The sequence below is a fragment of the Ammospiza nelsoni genome, chromosome Z, assembly GCF_027579445.1.
Source record: "Ammospiza nelsoni isolate bAmmNel1 chromosome Z, bAmmNel1.pri, whole genome shotgun sequence".
Taxonomy (NCBI): Eukaryota; Metazoa; Chordata; class Aves; order Passeriformes; family Passerellidae; genus Ammospiza; species Ammospiza nelsoni.
The window spans coordinates 77,157,605-77,176,050 of NC_080669.1; the positions used below are offsets into that span (position 1 = coordinate 77,157,605).

At 44.7% G+C, this 18,446-nt stretch overlaps 2 protein-coding genes across 2 annotated transcripts; one reads left to right on the forward strand and one right to left on the reverse strand.

The window, feature by feature from the left end:
* Positions 1 to 922: 922 nt before the first annotated feature.
* BRIX1 (biogenesis of ribosomes BRX1) lies at positions 923 to 5,618 on the reverse strand. Its single transcript, XM_059492317.1, has 10 exons — positions 5,417 to 5,618; positions 4,559 to 4,670; positions 4,127 to 4,170; positions 3,438 to 3,508; positions 3,008 to 3,057; positions 2,839 to 2,912; positions 2,690 to 2,740; positions 2,298 to 2,399; positions 1,645 to 1,773; positions 923 to 1,321 (listed from the first exon to the last, which is right to left on the reverse strand). Exons 1-10 carry the CDS (start codon positions 5,582 to 5,584, stop codon positions 1,052 to 1,054), a joined length of 1,071 nt encoding a protein of 356 aa, XP_059348300.1. The 5' UTR covers positions 5,585 to 5,618; the 3' UTR covers positions 923 to 1,051.
* A 139-nt stretch (positions 5,619 to 5,757) lies between these two features.
* Positions 5,758 to 11,058, forward strand: RAD1 (RAD1 checkpoint DNA exonuclease). Its single transcript, XM_059492287.1, has 6 exons — positions 5,758 to 5,988; positions 7,524 to 7,632; positions 8,252 to 8,510; positions 8,867 to 8,965; positions 9,297 to 9,480; positions 9,596 to 11,058. Exons 1-5 carry the CDS (start codon positions 5,794 to 5,796, stop codon positions 9,478 to 9,480), a joined length of 846 nt encoding a protein of 281 aa, XP_059348270.1. The 5' UTR covers positions 5,758 to 5,793; the 3' UTR covers positions 9,596 to 11,058.
* The last annotated feature ends 7,388 nt before the right edge of the window (positions 11,059 to 18,446 follow it).

Sequence of the window (18,446 nt, forward strand, 5' to 3'; positions counted from 1 at the left end):
TCTTCCTGAGTCAGTGTTACATGACAGAACCCAGCTTTCTTGGGAGGTGAATGTCTCCTACCCAGAGGACATAGTAAATAAATTCCTTGTTTTGTTTTGCTTCTGTGCATGGCTTTTGCTTTGCAAAAAGCTTTGCTGTTTTCTTAAGTCTTTATCTGCACTCATAACTTTTCATTTCTACCCTTCCAATTCTCTTCCCCACCCTACCAAGGGAGAATGAGCAGGCAGCTCTCTGGGGCTGAGTTGGTTAAACAAGTGTGTCAGGGAAGTTCCTGTTGGACACCAAGGTTCTTTACACAAAGGATGGTCAGCTCCCAGGGAAGTGGTCATGGCACCAAGCTTGTCAAGAATTAAAGGAGGTCTGCAGGATCCTCAGTCACACAGCTTAGTGTTACAAAGTTCTGCAAGGAGTTAAATTGGACTCAATTATCCTGATGGAGGTCTTTTCCAACTCAGCTATCTATGTATTAAGACTATGTGAACGGAGCACATGCCTATATTCACCAGTCTTTCTTTCCAATCACATGGCACACAGACCACTTTGCTGCAGAAGTCACATGGGATTTCCCTCACCCTGCTGGGTGGGGTGGTATTTAGAATTTAACAGGTCAGCTTCCTCTCCAGCCCATTGTGTCTTTTCAGCATTAAGATGCTGGAAATTGAAACAGAGGTATCAAACAGAAACAGGGCATGGGCAAGACTTTGAAACACAAGAAAGTCTGGGGGAGTGCAGAACTAGTGAGCAGGTCATGAGATCAGGAACTGTCAACTAAAGGTATGTAATAAATAGCCCCAGAGAAGTTGTCCAGAACAGTTGTGATGTCCCATCCCTGGAAGTGTTTAAGGCCAGGCTGAATGAGATGCCGCATTATTTCTGAAAACTCAGAAACACATAAGACAATAAAAGAATGCAAACTCAATCTTTACAAAGAAACATATGTTTTGTTCACTTAAAACTGAAGTTCAGACATGTTTGTCTGTACAATGTAAATTCAAATATTTACAATATTCGGTTGATATTGTATGAAGTTTCATTCCTTGTAACATCTATCTATTTAGATCCTTCAGTTCTAAATAGCTTTTTTTGCTTTTTCCTCTGAATTTTACGTAGCTTCTTCTTATCTTTAACAATTGGCTTTGACTCTGGTTTCACAAGCTGTATTTCCACTGGCTTCTCTTCAGCTGGAGTTTCAAAGACTACTTCAGTAGGATCTTCTTCAACAAGGACCTTAGCTCCTTTTTTCTTAACCATCTGCACTTCTTTCACCTGCTGCTTCTCTCTAAACTTAGCTGCCACTGACAATCTTATCAGTCGGCGATGCTAAAAAAATAAGAATTTAAATGTCATCATGTTTCAAATAAGGACAATGGAAGAAATCTGTTGTTAAAGAAACTAATTTCTTTAATACTAATTTCTCTGCTTAATGGCCAAGACCCTCAGTGTATGGTCATCTTTTCAGTGACATGACTTCTGCATTCACTTCATGATCACAAAACTACTCTGTCCTCTAACTGTCACCAGTTTAGGGCACTACAAAGGGTCATGGGGAAAGGCATACTTGATGCTCCTGCACAGACTGACTGCAAGGCTGGTTTTCTAATTACTTGCTAAATGAAAGAGAAAACAAAGGCAGAGCTGCTTACCATATTTGGGGACCGGTAATGAGGATTTTCATAGAGAGTCGGTCCTCCAAAGCTACCTTGGAAGATTTTTATGAGGTTCAGGACAAAACGAGGCCCAATTTCTACTAGGGATGCATCTTCTTCTATTATCTGCAATAAAAAGAAAACTTTGTCAATTTCTCACAGATTGAATCAAAGCATACGACCTTGCAGGCACCTTGCATATATATGGTAATACACAATTAAACTTAAATTCAAGATAAGGTACCTGATTAGTTATATTTCCATAAACCCAGTTCTGTACATACAGCAGTTCTTAGGAATTCAAGCAAGCTTTGAGTACTCTGTATTTGTGAATTCCTTCTACAGAAAGTAAACTCTAGATTACTTTGGGTCAAAGCAGCAACTTAGATTAAGGCACAGTTTAGGCCTTAGGTAGTGTGTCCTGCCACCAAGACATCCCTCACAGAATCACAACTTGATGAATGCAAGTTCAGTGAACCAGATCTCTCCAGAGATACAGGTGAAGGTTGTCATTTCAGGACACTGAATCTGCAAGCATTAGGGGCTGGCATACCCTGATAACAATAATCATGATTCTTATTTCATTTGGTGGATTTCATATGAAGCTACTCCACTGATCTCCTTTTGAAAAGCTGGAAGAGACCACTCACCTGGTAATTGCGGAACCAGATCCTTTCATCAGTGATGGTGAAGGTGAAAACATGATCAACAAAAGGCTGGCTTTTGGGGTGGTACTGAGGTGTACCAAATATCTGTAATAAAAGGCAGTGTTTCTGAACATCTGCAAGTTAAGAGGTCAAACACAAATGGCTCTTTTTAAATTCCTTTTAATTTACTACATTCCCAAACCAAGGTTACATTTCATAACCCAAAACTTAAGAATAAGTGTCTGAGTCATGCTAAAAATATGATCCAAATCCTTTTTGATCTTTTCAAAGTTCAGAAGTGTAAAACTGCTTCTTGAAAAAAAACCACTTGTGATTCTTAAGTATGTTGCCAAAAAACATCTCCAGTGAAGAAACACTGGAAACTATAGACTGACCTGAATAAACAATTCTTTTAGCAGGGCATAGTGTGGCTCCCGGTCAAATATCTACAAAAAATAAAAATTTGTTTTACATACAAGGCTAAATACAATAGTCATGCAAAAAGAATAAGAACGTACCCAAATGAAATAAAACCTATACTTACTGGATCAAAAGACAAAAGGGGTCTTGAGCCCCTTAGGCAATTTCCTGTCATCTTCAGTTCAGCCAGTGTGTGAACTACAGTGATTAAAAACAAAAAGAAGTTACTATTTACAGAAAATGTTTCAGACAGAACAGCAAGAATACAAACACAATAATGTCCACCAGCTTACCATTCTGCACCAAGAATTTAGCAGATGGTCCCTGTGGTGTGTTTGAAAGCCTTCAGAGGACAAGTGGTGGGAAGAGAGAAAGAAAAATGTTAACAGCAGGGAGAACACATGCTGGATTTCCACACTACACCCCACCCAGCTATTCCTGCATTGAAGTAGTTTCTGTCACATTTATAGCTGTACTGAGTTCCTTCAAAAAGCTCATAAACACTTGTTTTCTAAATAATTTTATAAAATGCTTCTGCAAACAGTCACCAAAAGCTGTTCACACATTGTAAATTTGCACTATCCACAGAAGTGCAATATTAGAACAAATTCAACTAAGCAGCAGTATTTCATGTATCTTTACTATTACAGTAGGAAGCTTCAGCTAGAACTGAAGCATCTGCAGCTATAAACAGAAATGTAACAAAACATAACATTTCCTTACCACATGTAGAGATCCTGTTTCTTTTTGGCTTCAAAAAAGATGCACTTATTGCAGTTTTTCATTTCACACACCTACACAAGACACATCAAATTAGCTGCTTACAAACATCCTGAAGACATTTTTGATAACTTTCCACATTTATCTCTAATATTTTCTTCTCTCCAAAATGCAAGTTCAAAAAGCAAAGATCTTGTCTTATGAAATGACATCTACTGACACTCAAATTTTGGTTAGGTTTTAAAAAAAATTTCACATACTTACTACAAGGAGTAATAACCTCACTAAAGCTACAAACCTGATAAGCTCTCCAGATACAAACACAAGAGCAGGAGCTGAGACATTAGGTTCTAGGTTCAGAACTATCAACATCCTACTACATTTTGGCTGGCTGCATTTGTGTCCTGCACTGTTCAAGCATAAGCTGTACTACACTTCTCACCTACATAGAAAAGCACATTATGCTGTATTTCTTCTTCAATATGCTGTATTTCTTCATGATGAAAATCTGTATCTAATTAAATGTTTCATTCTGGTTTTATTAATCAAAAGTCAACTTTTGGCTTTTTGGGTATCAGTAATTTTCACCTATGAAGTTACACTTTGAATTTGGTTGCCCCTTTCCCTGGCATACTGAATTTCCATAGAAAATAAAATAAAATACAGAAGCATCAAGATAAATCCTGAATTACCTCATTGATTACAAATAACTGGTCTTTACGGTCCATTTTTGTATCTGGAAGACAAAGCCAACACTTACAAAGCTGGAAAACCAATTCAATACAAGAGATTATTGTAACAGTTAGGTTTTTTGCAAAAAGGTTACTAGTTTATAAATGAAAGGGTAATTATCAAATTGTTTCTGTCATGTTATGGAATATCTAAACATAGCAACAAAACTAACTGCGCAGGCTCAGGAGCGATGCCATAGGATTCACTTCCCAGAAAATACTGGGATACAAAAATTGCTGTACTTGCTGGCTCAAAAGGTGTTTGTTTGAGATAAAAGTTTCATCAAAATTCTTCTGTACCACATTAAAAAAAAATAAAAGAACAGGGCGTTAGGAGCTCTTGGCTCAAAAGCATTCTCAAAATATACGTTAGGAATGATATTCAACCCCTACCTGCTTTAGAGTGAGGCATCAATGTCCTTAAGTCCTGCATTAGGTGTCTTGTTCTGAAATTAATTCCACGAGAGGAGAATATCAGCACTCGCTCCTTGTTTTTCCATTTGCCCTAGAAAAAAAGACACAACAGTCACATGGGAAGCTGCTAGACTTAATGTTATTATAATGCAGCAAAATTACAGTTTGGACAGCGAATACCGAAAGACACAGCAAGAACCTTCGTTTTTATCTCTCACGCAGACAGAACCACGCTCTCAGCAAGAGTGGAGACTGCCCTACAAAAAAGGGGGCCCTGCTTTTTACAGGAGGAGCCGTCCCCATCCCGATCCACAGCGTGCTCCCGGGCACAGCCTTTCCTTCCCACCCAAGGAGGAACCATCCTCATCCCGATCCACAGCGTGCTCCCGGGCACAGCCCTGCACTCCCACCCAACTGCTAAAACTCCACGTGCGTTGCTTATTTTCCTGCAAAATGGGCTCAGGAACACTCCAGAGCACAGCCCAGATTCTCCTGTCGAAACTGCGAAGCCTTGGTGTTTACAGTCAGTACTTTACGCTTTTCCTACAAGCAAACAATTACCGAAACCTTCTCCGCATGATTCCTAAATGGAACAGGCACAGTTTCCACACAGCCTCTGCATGAAAGAGAATTGCCCAACTCTTCCCAATACTTGAGACTGAGGTAACACATCTTACCGACATCGACCAGGACAGCGCTTTTCGCGTATTCTCACGGAAACAACGCACCGCCACTTTTTACTTGTGCCGCTATTATAAAACACTACGAACAAACCCCTCAGTCACGGCTCAGCCGCGTTCCCTCACACAACCGGAGCGCCGGGCCGAGCGGCGGTACCTGGGACACGGGCGGCGGGATGCTGTATTCCTGCGGCGGGGCGCTGCCATCCCTCGGGCCGCCCTCCGGCGCCGCCTCGCCCGCGCTCGAGGCGCTCCTGGCGCGCTTCGCCTTCCCCGCGGCCAGCGCTCCACGCTTCCTCTTGGCCGCCATCCGCCCGCACGCCATGCCGCGATGCCTCCTCGCCCGCCCCGCTTCCTGCGCTCGCGTTTCCTGCGCCGCCGAGGCCGTGATCTCACTTCCTGCACTCCCTCCGTTCGCCGTGCCCGCGCCCCGCCTCCTGCATTCCCGCTTCCTGCATTCCCGCTTCCTGCAATCCCGCCTCCTGCATTCCCGCCTCCTGCGCTCCCGCTGCTCCTCGTTCCCGGTGCCGGGCCATGCCGTTCTCGGCGCAGCCGCCCGCCAGCGGCGAGCGCTACGCGCTGTCGGCCAGCCTGGACAACGCCCGGCACCTGTCCAGCCTCTTGCGGGCCGTGCACTTCCAGGACCACGCCACCTGCCTGGCCACGGCCAGCGGGCTGCGCGTCACTGTGGAGGATGCCAAGTGCATCCAGGCCAACGCCTTCATCCAGGTACCGGGACTCGGGCGAGGGGAGGGTGCGGCTGCTGCAGGCCCTGCGCAGGCCTCGGTCACCGCCGCTCTCAGGGCACCGGGGGGACAAGGACTCTCTGGACAGGGTCCAGCGGAGGCCACAAAGATGATTAAAGGACTGGAGCATCTCTTGTGAGGCAGCCTGCAGGAGCTGGGTCTGTTTAGTCTGGAGAAGAGCAGACTGAGAGTCTCATTAATGCGTATAAATATTTCAAACGTGGGTGCCGAGAAGATGGTGCCAGACTCCTTTCTGTGGTGACCAGTGACAGGAAGGAGGGCAATGGGCATAAAATAAACCACCGAAGTTTCACCTCAACACGAGGAAGCACTTATTTATGCTTAGAGGGGTAGAGCACTGGAGCAGAATGCCAGGGAGGTCTTGGAGTTTCCCTCTGCGGAGACAGTCTAACCCGGCCTGGATGTGTTGTGGATGTGTTCCCTGTCGCTGCTCCAGGTGACTCTGCCTTGGCAGAGGGGTTGGACTGGATGATCTCCAGAGGTCCCTCTCAACCCTAACAATTCCGTGTGCTCACCTGCGGAGAAGGAGAGACTTTGCTGGGAGCAAGGCAGAGGTGCCTGAGCTGGCATGGAGGAAGGGCCGTGGTGAGGCTGCCCTTGTTTATGGGTGTCCATACTGCTGGAATTCCAAACCCTGCAGCACTACATCCCTGAGCACCTGACAGAGTATTGGGTTTGCACCTTCATCTAATGTATTGGTGTCTGCCAAATTCATGGCTCCTTCTGGCCATGCTGTGCTTAGCTGCACAGCAAGTGTCCATAGTGTTCCTCTTTAGGTGTTTTTATAGCTCATCCCAAAGCTAAAAGGTTGGATTTAAGTCAGCTGTGAAAGAGTACAGATGCACAGACACTAGATTAAAGATGGTTGTGCTGTGGTCAAAGCACCCCAGGATGGGGTTTTCCCTCTAGGCTGTCAGGAAAATATGAAATTACTTTTCCAAAGGCAGCTCATGCCACGCTGGTTTATTTCTGAGACACTCCATTCTTGTAGGTGCCACAAAGCAGTGAGTGCCAGCGACAGACAGGATACCATGGAGCAGTTTATCAAAGGCAGGATTCAGCACATATTTCAGAGTGGTGAAGTCACTGTTCTGATCTGTTCTTATGTCCTTCTAGTGTTTGGAATGCTTATGCATGCACTGAGCATAAAAAATGTAATTATTGTTACTGGAGAAGGGTGATACATTGTACAGTTCCATGAATGTTTCTAGCTCCAGAAGTAAGCAGCTCTAGCTTTACTGTTTGTAGGTTGTACTTAAAGCATAATAGACATGTATTTAGGAATTCATGTTTATGCCATCTTACCTTGTTTCAAGTGTGGTTTGATTGTGTTTTCCTAGTTTTGAAGATAAAGACCCATTTTTCTATAATCAATGCCGTGTTGCATGTAGAAATCACTTTGTGTTGCACTGCTTTCTGGATGGGAAACCTTGAAGTTTAAACTGTAAAATAATTGCAGAAACTCCCAGCTTTTCATCTCTTTTCTTTAACTTACAGGCAGAAATTTTCCAGGAATTTTCCGTTCAGGAGGAGTCTGTGATGTTCCGGATCAGTCTGTCCGTTCTTCTGGACTGCCTGACCATTTTTGGAACCAGCTCCTTGCCAGGTGTGGTCTATTTCCATGAATCCACAGGAGGCTGTGTGGGTGCTGCAGGATGTGTACTCACATGGCATGGAGTGATACCATGGCAGCTTCCTGGGCAGTTCTGCCCTTGCAGCAGCTCTGCCTTGAGCTCCTCATTCCTCTACAGTTTTGGTTGTGGCTGACCTAAAGATCTAAATCGAGTGTTCTAAAGAGCACTGTGATTTTGGGAAACCAGAGGTTCAGGTGGTGATAACCTGCCACAGGAGGGTGTGACCACAGCACAAGCTCAGCTGCATTAACTTCAGTTTGCACAAGTAACAAGAGTAGTAAGGAAGGATGATGTGAGCCAGAGAGAGCCTTAGGACCATGAGGATTTTCCAATTCCTCTAAACTGTTTGTAGTGTGTCTTAAGTGTCACAGCTGGTGTTTCTTTTGTGGTGGGTGAAATTATTTGGATTTGAGTTGTCTCCACGCAAGTAATTTAATTTTACTGCATAACCATTAGCATTTCAGGGGGTGTCTGGGAGGCAGCACTGCTGTTGATCTGTGGCTTGTGTGTGAGAAAAATGTGAGTTTTCTAAAGTAATCAAAAGCCCTAGCTGTGGTTTCTGCAGGATGTATATTTCATTCTCATTTTCAGGAACATCAACGGCCCTCAGATTGTGTTACCGTGGTTATGGGTATCCCCTGATGCTGTTCTTGGAAGAAGGAGGAGTGGTAACAGTGTGCAAAATCAACACTCAAGAACCTGAGGAGTTGTTAGATTTTGATTTCTGCAGTACAAAGGTTGTTAATAAAATTATCCTGCAGTCAGAGGGACTGCGAGAGGCATTTGCTGAACTGGACATGACCAGTGAGGTTCTGCAGATTACCATGTCTCCAGATAAACCCTACTTCAGGTACTAGAAATGGCTTTGAACTCAAATGTTTGTGCTTGGCTGCCTTGGCTGGTGAGGAGTGGAAGTTTTCACAGTGGAGAGAGGGGAATTACTTTAGAATTAATTCCTTCATTTCAGGAATAATTGTAATGAGTATAGCAAATCACAGTATGTTCTCTAATTAACATAGTAATGAGTATTTTGACAACTTCATAAATGTGACATTGGTGTGGACAGTTTAGCATTTTTGATTAAATAAAGTGAAACAAACAGCAGTGTTTTGTGAAACAATCATGAGATATGTACAATGACTCATTTTGGTGAGTTTTTACGGAGCTCTCATCAGGTATTTTGTGATGGTGCTTTTTGTCTTCCAGGTTATCCACTTTTGGAAATGCTGGAAGTGCCCATCTAGACTACCCTAGGGACTCTGATTTGATGGAAGCATTCCACTGTAACCAGACCCAGACAAACAGGTTAGAAAGTGACTGATGCCCTCTGTGCCTGGTCATGCATTCTTGATGGGAAGTTTAAAAACTGCTTTGGTATTTCTGTAACATTTATTTTATTAGTATGAGGGGGCAAAAATACTCCCCATCTGATAAAAGACCGTGTCTGTTATCAAAAGCTAAGTGCTGACGATGACAGTTTAATGTTGTTACCAGGGAAAGAGCAAATAAGTGCATTCCGAATTGTTTTTTTTTATTCTGGGTCTTTATTTGTGACTAATGTTTCAGCTCCTCTTTGCACAATGTATTTTTTTCACTTTACTTGAATAATACATGATAATAACATTTTCTCCTGCAGGTACAAGATTTCTTTGCTTAAGCCATCCACAAAGGCACTGGCTTTGTCTTGCAAAGTGTCCATTCGAACAGATGCTCAAGGATTTCTTTCACTGCAGTACATGATTAGGAATGAAGATGGACAGATCTGTTTTGTGGAATACTATTGTTGCCCTGATGAGAACATCACTGAAGCAGAACTGTAGGTGTGTGTGCTGGCATCTGTAATATATTTTTGGTTATATAAAAGATTATATTTTTTTACAAAACTAAATGAAAGCTATAAGGTTTGATAGAGTTAATATTGTCTTTATTTTTTAGCTCTGGAATAAGAAAGTTGAAAACTTTCATTTTCTTGACTCAAACTGAAGAAGCGGAAAGGGGAGTTGATGTCTTATAGACACTGCTTCCAACACAGATGTTAAAGTACTGTTTGTGTAACACATTGATGCTTTTTGCAGCATTCTCCAAGAATTTTGTCTGTGCTATGTTTTTTTGTCTTTGGCTTCTAGTATTCAATTACACAGGGGAAAATCTGAATACTTGTTGTATATTAGCCAGATAACTTTCAGTGACTTAAAACCAAATTTGTCTTCAAAGAGAGCAACATTTTCAAACACATCTCTTAATAGCAGCAGGTGGTTTCTTGCTGGCAAATGCTGACATGTTTTGTCAGTGAAGCCACTAGGCTTCTCCTCAGCTTGATTAATTCTTAATATAACTCAATTCCTTGGAATTCCATCTGACACCAATTTGATGTCTGCAAACTGATGTTGAATTGGTAAATTGATATAGAAGATATAGAAGCCAGGATTTACTTACTCATTACTCACAACGGTCCTGGCAACATCATTGTTTTGGGTCAGTAGTTTATTACACATGTGCAAGAATGCTGCAGCTGAGCTGTTTCTGTGTGCTCATGTCCCTGTTCCTACTCTGCTGCTCTCTACTGGTGGTGCTAAGAATCGTAAGAGAGAAAAGTCTCTTATTGAAATTTTTTTATGAATTTCATTTGCCTTCTCAGTAGCCTCTCAGCAACAGGAGTCGCTGCTGAACGGCAGCAGGGCAATATCTGCCTGTGCCCCATGGAGTGCTGTATTCAAATCTGCCAAAAACGGGGCTGACCTCGTGCTCACTGTCAGGAGAGTGTGGTTCCTGGGCAGTTTCCTGCAGTGTCCACCTCCAGAGCAGCAGGTGGGCAGTGTTTAGGTACGAGTCCCCTTGTCCTTTCACACCAAGGACCCTGCACAGAACGGGAGGTACCTGGGAGCAGCCAGGCACGGGACTGGATGCAGAGTCTGCAGATCCCACACAGAGACTGAGCCCTGCTGCCTCTCTGCTGTGGGGAGTGAGCAGAGTCAGCAATCTCCAGGTGGTTTCTGCAGCTTTAGACTCTGGTCAAGTTTTGTTGTCTGTCAGATGAGGTCTTGCTTTGTTTTCTATGGAAAACAGTGTGTTCATATGTTACAAAGTTGATTGCGTCAGAATTCAGCAGAATCCTTTGGGTTTATTTTAAAATGTTTTTGTGGATAATTTTTCACCTCTTGCTTATGCCAGCAAGAGTACACTTTTGGAATACACAGTGTTATCTGTTCGCTTTTGTTGTTTTTTGTGCAAATCATCCATTTGTCGCAATAAAGTTTACAATAAATTTAACTGTTGGAAATTAATAAACAATTACAAATTTTTGAACTACAAGGCTGACATAGATACCTAATATTCTAAGTTACTCTTACTCACTGTGTCTTTTTTCCAAAATAAAATATACCCAAGACAAGTATAAATGAACTTCCTTCTGGCTTACTGTGTCAATTTCTTCAATGAAAAAAAGGTTATGGTCTCATTGGGAGTTATTAATATTATCCCTGACTACTGAGTATCAAGGATGATTTACATAATCCCTGGGTGACAGGATAAAAATGAAGTAGAACACACCACTTTCTTGTGATTTATTTTAGAATATCCAAGATTCTTGTATTGTGTTCAGGAATTGTGGCTTAACATTTGAATTTTTATGTAATTGCCTACATATGTATTGTGTTCCTTCTTGAAATAGTACTTTTAATGATTTCTTCTGTGGCCTACCAACAGTAATCATAGGAGCAATACCCTTAGAAGTTAGAACACCACAAAATACCAGAAAATAACTTGCATTTAGTATTTGATATTAAAGGCACATATGGTTTGTGCAGGAGTTAATGTCTGTACCCCAAATGGGCTGAGTCCCAGCCTGGGCTCCCAGAGGTATGGAGGTGCTTGTGCCCTTTTGACTTTCATGGATGTGGTTTTAGGGAGACAAGAACATGGGAAATCTGGGCTGCAGCCTTGCTGCTGAAAGGCAGTGAATTGATTTAGGATCCATCTGTGATGTATTCAGTTACATTTCTGCATTCAAGCTCAGTAAAATAAAAAGGGTGAAGAGGATTGTGACTAAAAGGGCACTGCATCTTTTCGACCTGGTAAGTTATATAAATTCTGCAGATATCCACTGCTGTGCTGGATTTCCTGCTACACTTTCCATGGATCCAGAACTCAGGTTACCTTCAGTACCTCTTGTCCCTGCTATTTAAGAAGACCTTTTCCCTTGCAGACTACAGGAAACCTGCAGCAAAAGAAATGTTCAGCTCACATTTTTTTCTTTTTATAGCGTCACAGAAGAGGCTTCTCAGCTCAGATTTTGCCCATCTGCTTTCTTAAAATGGTGCATGCAAGTACTCAGAATTACTTGTCTTGTGAAGTAAACCAGTTCCTGGGTTGGCAGCTGTCTCCAGTGCCTTCTACCCCGTTTCAGCTGTGGTGGTGGATGCCTGGCAGCTCTGATGGGCAGCACTGCGGGCTGTGGGCATCCCACGTCCAGAGGCCACAAAACTGGCAAGTGATTTCCCCTCCAATTATTTTGATTTGTGATTTTCAGAGCAGGAACTGACCGCAGGTTTTCAAGAAGGCACTTTGATTCTACCAGAAATCTACTGCCAATAGGCCCAGACTCCCACCAGTCTTTGAAGATTCCAATAGTCAAAATAATGCCTTTGGCTCCAGACAATCTTCATGCAACAAAACACAGCAGTGCTGGTGCTACTGGTATCTCCTGCCTCCCAATGTGTTGAAGTTTTGTGTCTCCTTGGCTTTCTGCAGTGATTGGGATCTGTAAAGCACAAAATTCTCCAGGGGGAATACAAATCCATACCTCTCTTTCAAAGTTAGTGATGGGAAAGAATCAGTGGTTTGGTTTTTATTTAGTTTAGTTGTTTAGTATTTACTTACACATGGATTTACAAGGAAATAGTACTCTTGTATACTTGACTAGATGAGTCTTTAGTGAGGTTAGTGGAGCAGCTGGAAAAGCTGAGATAAGCCATATGCTGCTTCCTGTAGGTGTCTGTTTTTAACCTCGTTTTGTAGCAGCTTGAAGAATCCAGCAGGTGAGTCTGACCAAAATAAATACTTAGAAACTGTGTGTAGTAGCACTAAGCAGTGCTTTTTCTGAACAGTAACATTAAACTGAACAAATACAGAATTATTTTAAAAATGCTGCTATTACAGAATAGTCACTTGATGACTTCTTGTTGAGAGAAAAACTCATTTTTATGTGAATCTCTCTTTGAGGGGGCCAGGACTACTTAGGTATAAATGGAAGAGATAAGAGGTGGGTTCTGCCTCTTTCTACCCTGCTTCTGCCCTCAGCTGGCTCTAAGGATAACAGGGCAGTGCATCAGCATTGCTGCAGATAATTGCTAGGGCTCCTCCAGGCAGAGAGTGTTGGAGGGGGATGCAGTCAGGTGCCCCACACAGCTCTGATTGCCGTGGAGTAACAGACTCCCACAGAAGGGAGAAGTGGGCTTGAATGTCCACCACGACTGTGAACATCAGTGTGTGTGAGTATTCTGGAGGAATGCATCCAGGGGAGTCTAGGAAGGGCTGCATTGCCCAGGAAAAGGTTCCTTTTTGTAATACCATTGAAAATCTGAGCAGAGAGACAGTGGGAATTTCACTCTCACTTTCACCCCCTCTGCATCAGCGTTTGAGGTGGGGTAGTGGGTGGGGGGCTGTGTCTGTGTGTGGAGTAAAACTCTCACTGGAAAACTGAACAGCCTCCTACCCCTTCCTGTTCAAATGGAGTTGACCAAGAAGGAGCAAGCGAGCAGAAAGCTGGAGGTCTGAAATCTGCCTGAACATATGTTTGGATTTTACCCCATAAAAGCCAGTGGAGTGCAGTAATGTGTTTGCAAGGTAAGGGATGTGTGGAACACGACTGCACCTAATTAGGCACTTGCACCCCTAATCAATCAGAAAGAGACTTAATCCATGGAACAGAAAGCAGCTAACAGGCCCTAAGTTATGTCCAGGTGTTGGAAAGATAAATTACTTGTTGGCAGAATTGCCCTGTTAAGCTTCAGTGATCTCATACCTAGAGGGAGGTTAACAAAGTTAGGGAAGAAGGATAGTAGGTAGACACAAAGAATGCAGAACTTTAAAGCCACAAGGACATGTGGCAGAACTCCCAAGATAAGGAAGAAACTAATACGGCCAACTCAGCAGCTGTGCTGAAACGGACTGCGAGTGGGTAAAAGGAATTCCAGCAGGGAGAAATCATGACAGAGTGACTCATAGCCCACCATGTCAAAAGAAGATGAAGAGTGAGGGTTGCAGACTAATGAGCATAAGAACTGAGACAATCATTAATTGATAGAAGATAGAATACTGATTAATAAGAGAACAATGTCTTTTGTAGCCCACGAACATTAATGGCTATGCTTGCTAATGTTGAGGTATACATCTGGTGCAGGCAGCTGTGTTTGCGAGCTGAATTTGCAGCAGGCTGAGCTCTGGGTGGGAGACTGGGAAGAGACAGGAGGCCGTGAACTGCCAGCCCTGTGATTGATTAACAGAGGGCACAAAGCCTGGTGAAACCAGCCAGGGTGAGAGGGGAGACACAGCGGGGGCTGGCAATTGCAGACATTTTGGATAACAAAAGAGATGAACATGGGTGATGCCAGCTAGGTGAATAGACACAGATCGGGTGGCATGTGCAGACGGGAGAGAAAGAGCTACACTTGCACCTGGGTAGACAGGGTGTAAAATTCCCTGAGGTTCCTTTTTGGGGATCCCTCCTCGGAAGCATCAGCATGAGCTGTTTCTGTGTAAGTGCACCGTGAATAAATGGCTTTATGATAAATAACCGCTCACTTTGAAAATTTAAAAAGGTTTATCAAACCTTAACGAAAATACAACAAGGGACTACATAAGGAAAAATTTGCAGTGCTCAGAAGTGGCCTGGTGAACACCACACAGCTGGTTAATCTTCAAGATGGATGCTCAGTCTTTTACACACTGGGGGTTGCATCAGCCAGCCCTGGCCCCTCCCAAAGTCTGTCAGTCAGCTCTTCTTTGCCATTTATCAGTGGAAACAGCTTTCTTGTCACTGGATTGGAGGTCAGGTGTTGACACGCCACACCCCTGAAGCACCAAACTTTTCCATTCCCAACTGCCCCATACAAGGGACAAGTGCAGCCTTCTTTATCCCTGTCCTAGACAACCCCAGCTGTCTGATGGCAACAGTACAGGAGGGAAAAGGGAGCTGTGGGGAGAACAGAGGACATTTAAACTACAATAACATAACTATACATCACTAAAGCTTTTTCTAATATTCACACAATAGTTATCATTTAATTGCCAGAGCAAATCATCTCATTATCCATCTATAACAGCTTTGTGGAACGAGATATCTGAGACTCCTTCATGGGAAACCTGGGGTGGAGCCAGTGAGGTATCCTGGTCTGACTGCGAGCGGAGTGTTTGGCTCTGGAGCCACCTGCTATGAAGGAGATTCAGTCCCACCTGTGAAAGTCTGGCACTGGGAGTGCAACTGCCAGAGAGGCTCAACAATGGCCAGACTGGGGAGTTTCCTTAACGCCAGAGTGTATAAATAGTAAAAAGTTTGGAGAGTTGGTGTGCTTGATTTGCAGAGCACCACTGAGCACCCAGGCTTGTGCCACTGGAATAAATAATCAGTGTTTCTCTTTGAGTGTGTAATTAGTTGCTTGTTGCACACCGGGAAACAAATCTGATTTTTTATGGACATCAAGCTAGCCAAAGACATTTATTCTCCTAATAAAATGGCGTGGGACAAGTTCTGGAGGAGCTGGGGTATATCCAGGCTGCGACTGTGATCCGTCACTCTCCAGAGCTCACCAGAAAAGCTCCCACAAAAGTTGTCAGAGAGGCATGGGCTGCACCGAGCTGCACAGAGCTCACACCTCCTCTTCCTCCATGCTGCAATCCAGCCTGGGTGATCTCGGTCGGCTTTAATTATGCAGATATTCGCAAGGGAACGCGGTGCCAGACACCCCCGGCCAAAGCATCTGCAGAGGAAACTCTGCCGGCCTGCCCCTCCCGGTCGTTGGACAGGGACACGAATTCTTCATGTGGCAGCAAGGGCAGGAATTTTAGAGACACTCTGAAAACCACACAGCTCCCCTCGGGCAGCGCAGGGCTCCGCACAGGGGGACAATGCAGGGGACAACGCAGGGGACAATGCAGAAGCTGCACAACCAGGGGAGCACCTGCCCTCCCACCGCGACCTCCCTGCAGGCGCCTGGCTCTGGAATTCCTCACAGGTACGTGTGCACCAGCTCTGCAACATCTGTCCAGCTGTGCTCACATCCAGCTGTGGCCCCAACAACTGCTGAAGGCAGTGCTGCTTTGTTTGGGAGCTGCACCTTGAACAGCAAGAATCCAGACAATCTGCTTGCAGGAATGGGGCAGTGCAGACCTTTGTGCCTTGAGTTGTCGCTCCCCACAGTTTTCCAGCTGCCAGGGAGGCTCCGAGGGGAAGGAATGCCAGGTTGCTTTCTCAGGAATGTTTTGAGTTCTTTTATTTTTGTCTGGAAAATGCAGTTTAATCCAGCACCCCCCTTGCTCCCCAGACTCTTTGGGGGATGACTCCTGGTGGGCAGTAGAGTGCTTACAGAGAAGCAAATGCATCCAAACATTTTTGGACAGGGCTTCTGAATGTGCAGCGTGTGGGGACTGTTGCTGCTCCACGACAAGGAATGCAGGAAGAGTGCTGTGGGCCCGAGCCCAGCCATCACTAGGGAGCATTTCCCATACAGGCTCGGTGGTGTTTTGATGCAGGCACTCAGTCTCCTGAGGGTACCAGCAGGGTGCCAGCTGCAGCATCCTCCCCGGGCAGGGTTAACAGCAGCACACCGTGAGTGTGCAGGGCCCAGCCAGGCAGGCAGGAGCAGACAGACGGACAGACAGACACCCGTGGGCTCCAGCCCTGAGCCTCTTGCAGGAGATGATGTCACTGAGATGTGCCTGTTTCCAATCTCCAGCTGCTGGTAGGAGGCCCCATTACCAACTGTCTGAGCATTTCAGGCTGTTGGAAAATGTGCAAAGAGGGCCAACACTGCGAATCTGGAGAGATCAGCATGCGAGCAGGCTTTTAAAATAGACTGAAAGCCCAATGATTGCTTTAACCTGTGTTAAACTCATCAATTAAGAGTCTGTCAGGGCAGCCAAAGGTTTGGAAATACCTACAAATGCATTGCCCTAAAATGCCCCAGGAGCTAAGGGTAGTACCACAAAACAGACCCTCCCGAAGCCACCTGCAGGACTGGGGACTGGCATCAGCAGGGCTAAAAGCAAGCTGATTATTGCTGCTTGTGTAAAGGCAAAAAATGGTCATCAGAGGAGTCATATGTTAGTGACAGTCCATGCAGTCTGCCACCACTGTGTCTGATGGGACAGAGGCTGTCATTTCTACAAGAAGACTTTTTGTCACACAGTACCGAAGTCTGGCGAATCTAATTAGCAGTTGTTGGGCAAGGCACATCACTTTCTTGCCAGCAGCAGGCTTGACTGGTAGATCTGTTCTGTAGTTACAGAAATTTTAACTTGGGCTTCCTCAAATTAGTAGACACTAAATCACTGATTTTTATTCAGCTGCAATTTACCGCAGGGGTTTTAAGGAAATGACTGAGGAGAATGAATTTGTTACTGCCTGAGAAGAACACAGATAGAAAACCAAAACAAAATATGGTTCTAGTCTGTGCTTAGTGTCTCTGTTACTTATGTTCAAAAGGATTATGAAGGATTCAAAGAGAGGAGGAGGCAGGGATGAAGAAAAGCATTTGAAACTTCATTTCTGTGAAATGCTCTGCTGAGAATTGGGGAGCAGCCATGAGCACGCACAGTGACCCACAGCTGCAGAACCAAGTGGTGTTATAGATGAAGGTTTCAAGGTACTCAAACTCTTGTGCTGTGCTTTGACATTAAATTCAGTACTTTTAGTATTTTCTGTGGCAGACCAAAACCACAGTTAATAAATGATTTAGATCACTGGGAGTGAACTGTCCTTGTACCAATTTCTATTTGCTTGAAAAAGTTTGCTGTGTTACAGCTGTGCCTGTGGAATATGTGCTGGGGTACATCACATCTGCCTGTGCTACTGAAACCTCCACACCTAACCTGCCCAGAGCTTTCCCACACAGTTCCCAACAGGCACAGCTCTGGCTCCCAAGCAGCAGACTGAGGCTCTGACCCCCAGACATCCAAAGCCACAGGAGGCTGCCTGTGCTCCAGGACCTGCCCTGCACTGCCCACACCACCTGGGACAGCGATTCTCGCCTGCAGCACCTGGGTCTCTGCCATATTTGAGAACAGATTGCCTCTGCCTTCTGTGTCTGCCTCGTGCTCAGATGAGGGCTGGCACTGGTGTGAAGACAGCCCAGGATGCTTTGGTGTGGCTGACCCAAGCAAGAGCCTCCCTGGGGAAGGTCAGACAGGTAAAGGGCACCTGGGGCTCCTGTTCCAGTGCCATGAGTCAGCTCTCCTCCCATGTCCCATGTGGTACTCCAGCCTCTTGGCTTATCCCCCTGCACACTCCAGGCTGGTCCCCCACTCTGCCAGACCCCTCCAGAGGGCAGATTTGTGGTGTAAACACAATGTACCTGCTGCAGCAGTGGTTTATGTAGCTCTGAACCACCCAGCACTGAAATCACACCCCACCCACCTCTTCCCCCCCAGCCAGCTATTCTCGGGCAAACTCACAAAACATGGAAGTGGCCTTTAACAGTTCTATATAGTGAAATGGCATTTGCCAAGGGATTTCTTGCCAGCTTCTCCACTGGCCCTTTATTGGCTGCTTCTTCTGGGGCCCTGTGTGTGG

Coding starts and splice junctions, on each gene's coding strand:
- BRIX1 (XM_059492317.1), bottom strand. CDS start 5,584: ATGGCGTGCGGGCGGATGGCGGCCAAGAGGAAGCGTGGAGCGCTGGCC. Junction 3,509..4,126: donor AGTTATTTGTAATCAATGAG/GTAATTCAGGAT, acceptor TGTCTTGTGTAG/GTGTGTGAAATGAAAAACTG. Junction 2,400..2,689: donor TAAAAGAATTGTTTATTCAG/GTCAGTCTATAG, acceptor CTTTTATTACAG/ATATTTGGTACACCTCAGTA.
- RAD1 (XM_059492287.1), top strand. CDS start 5,794: ATGCCGTTCTCGGCGCAGCCGCCCGCCAGCGGCGAGCGCTACGCGCTG. Junction 5,989..7,523: donor AGGCCAACGCCTTCATCCAG/GTACCGGGACTC, acceptor TTTAACTTACAG/GCAGAAATTTTCCAGGAATT. Junction 8,511..8,866: donor CCAGATAAACCCTACTTCAG/GTACTAGAAATG, acceptor TTTGTCTTCCAG/GTTATCCACTTTTGGAAATG.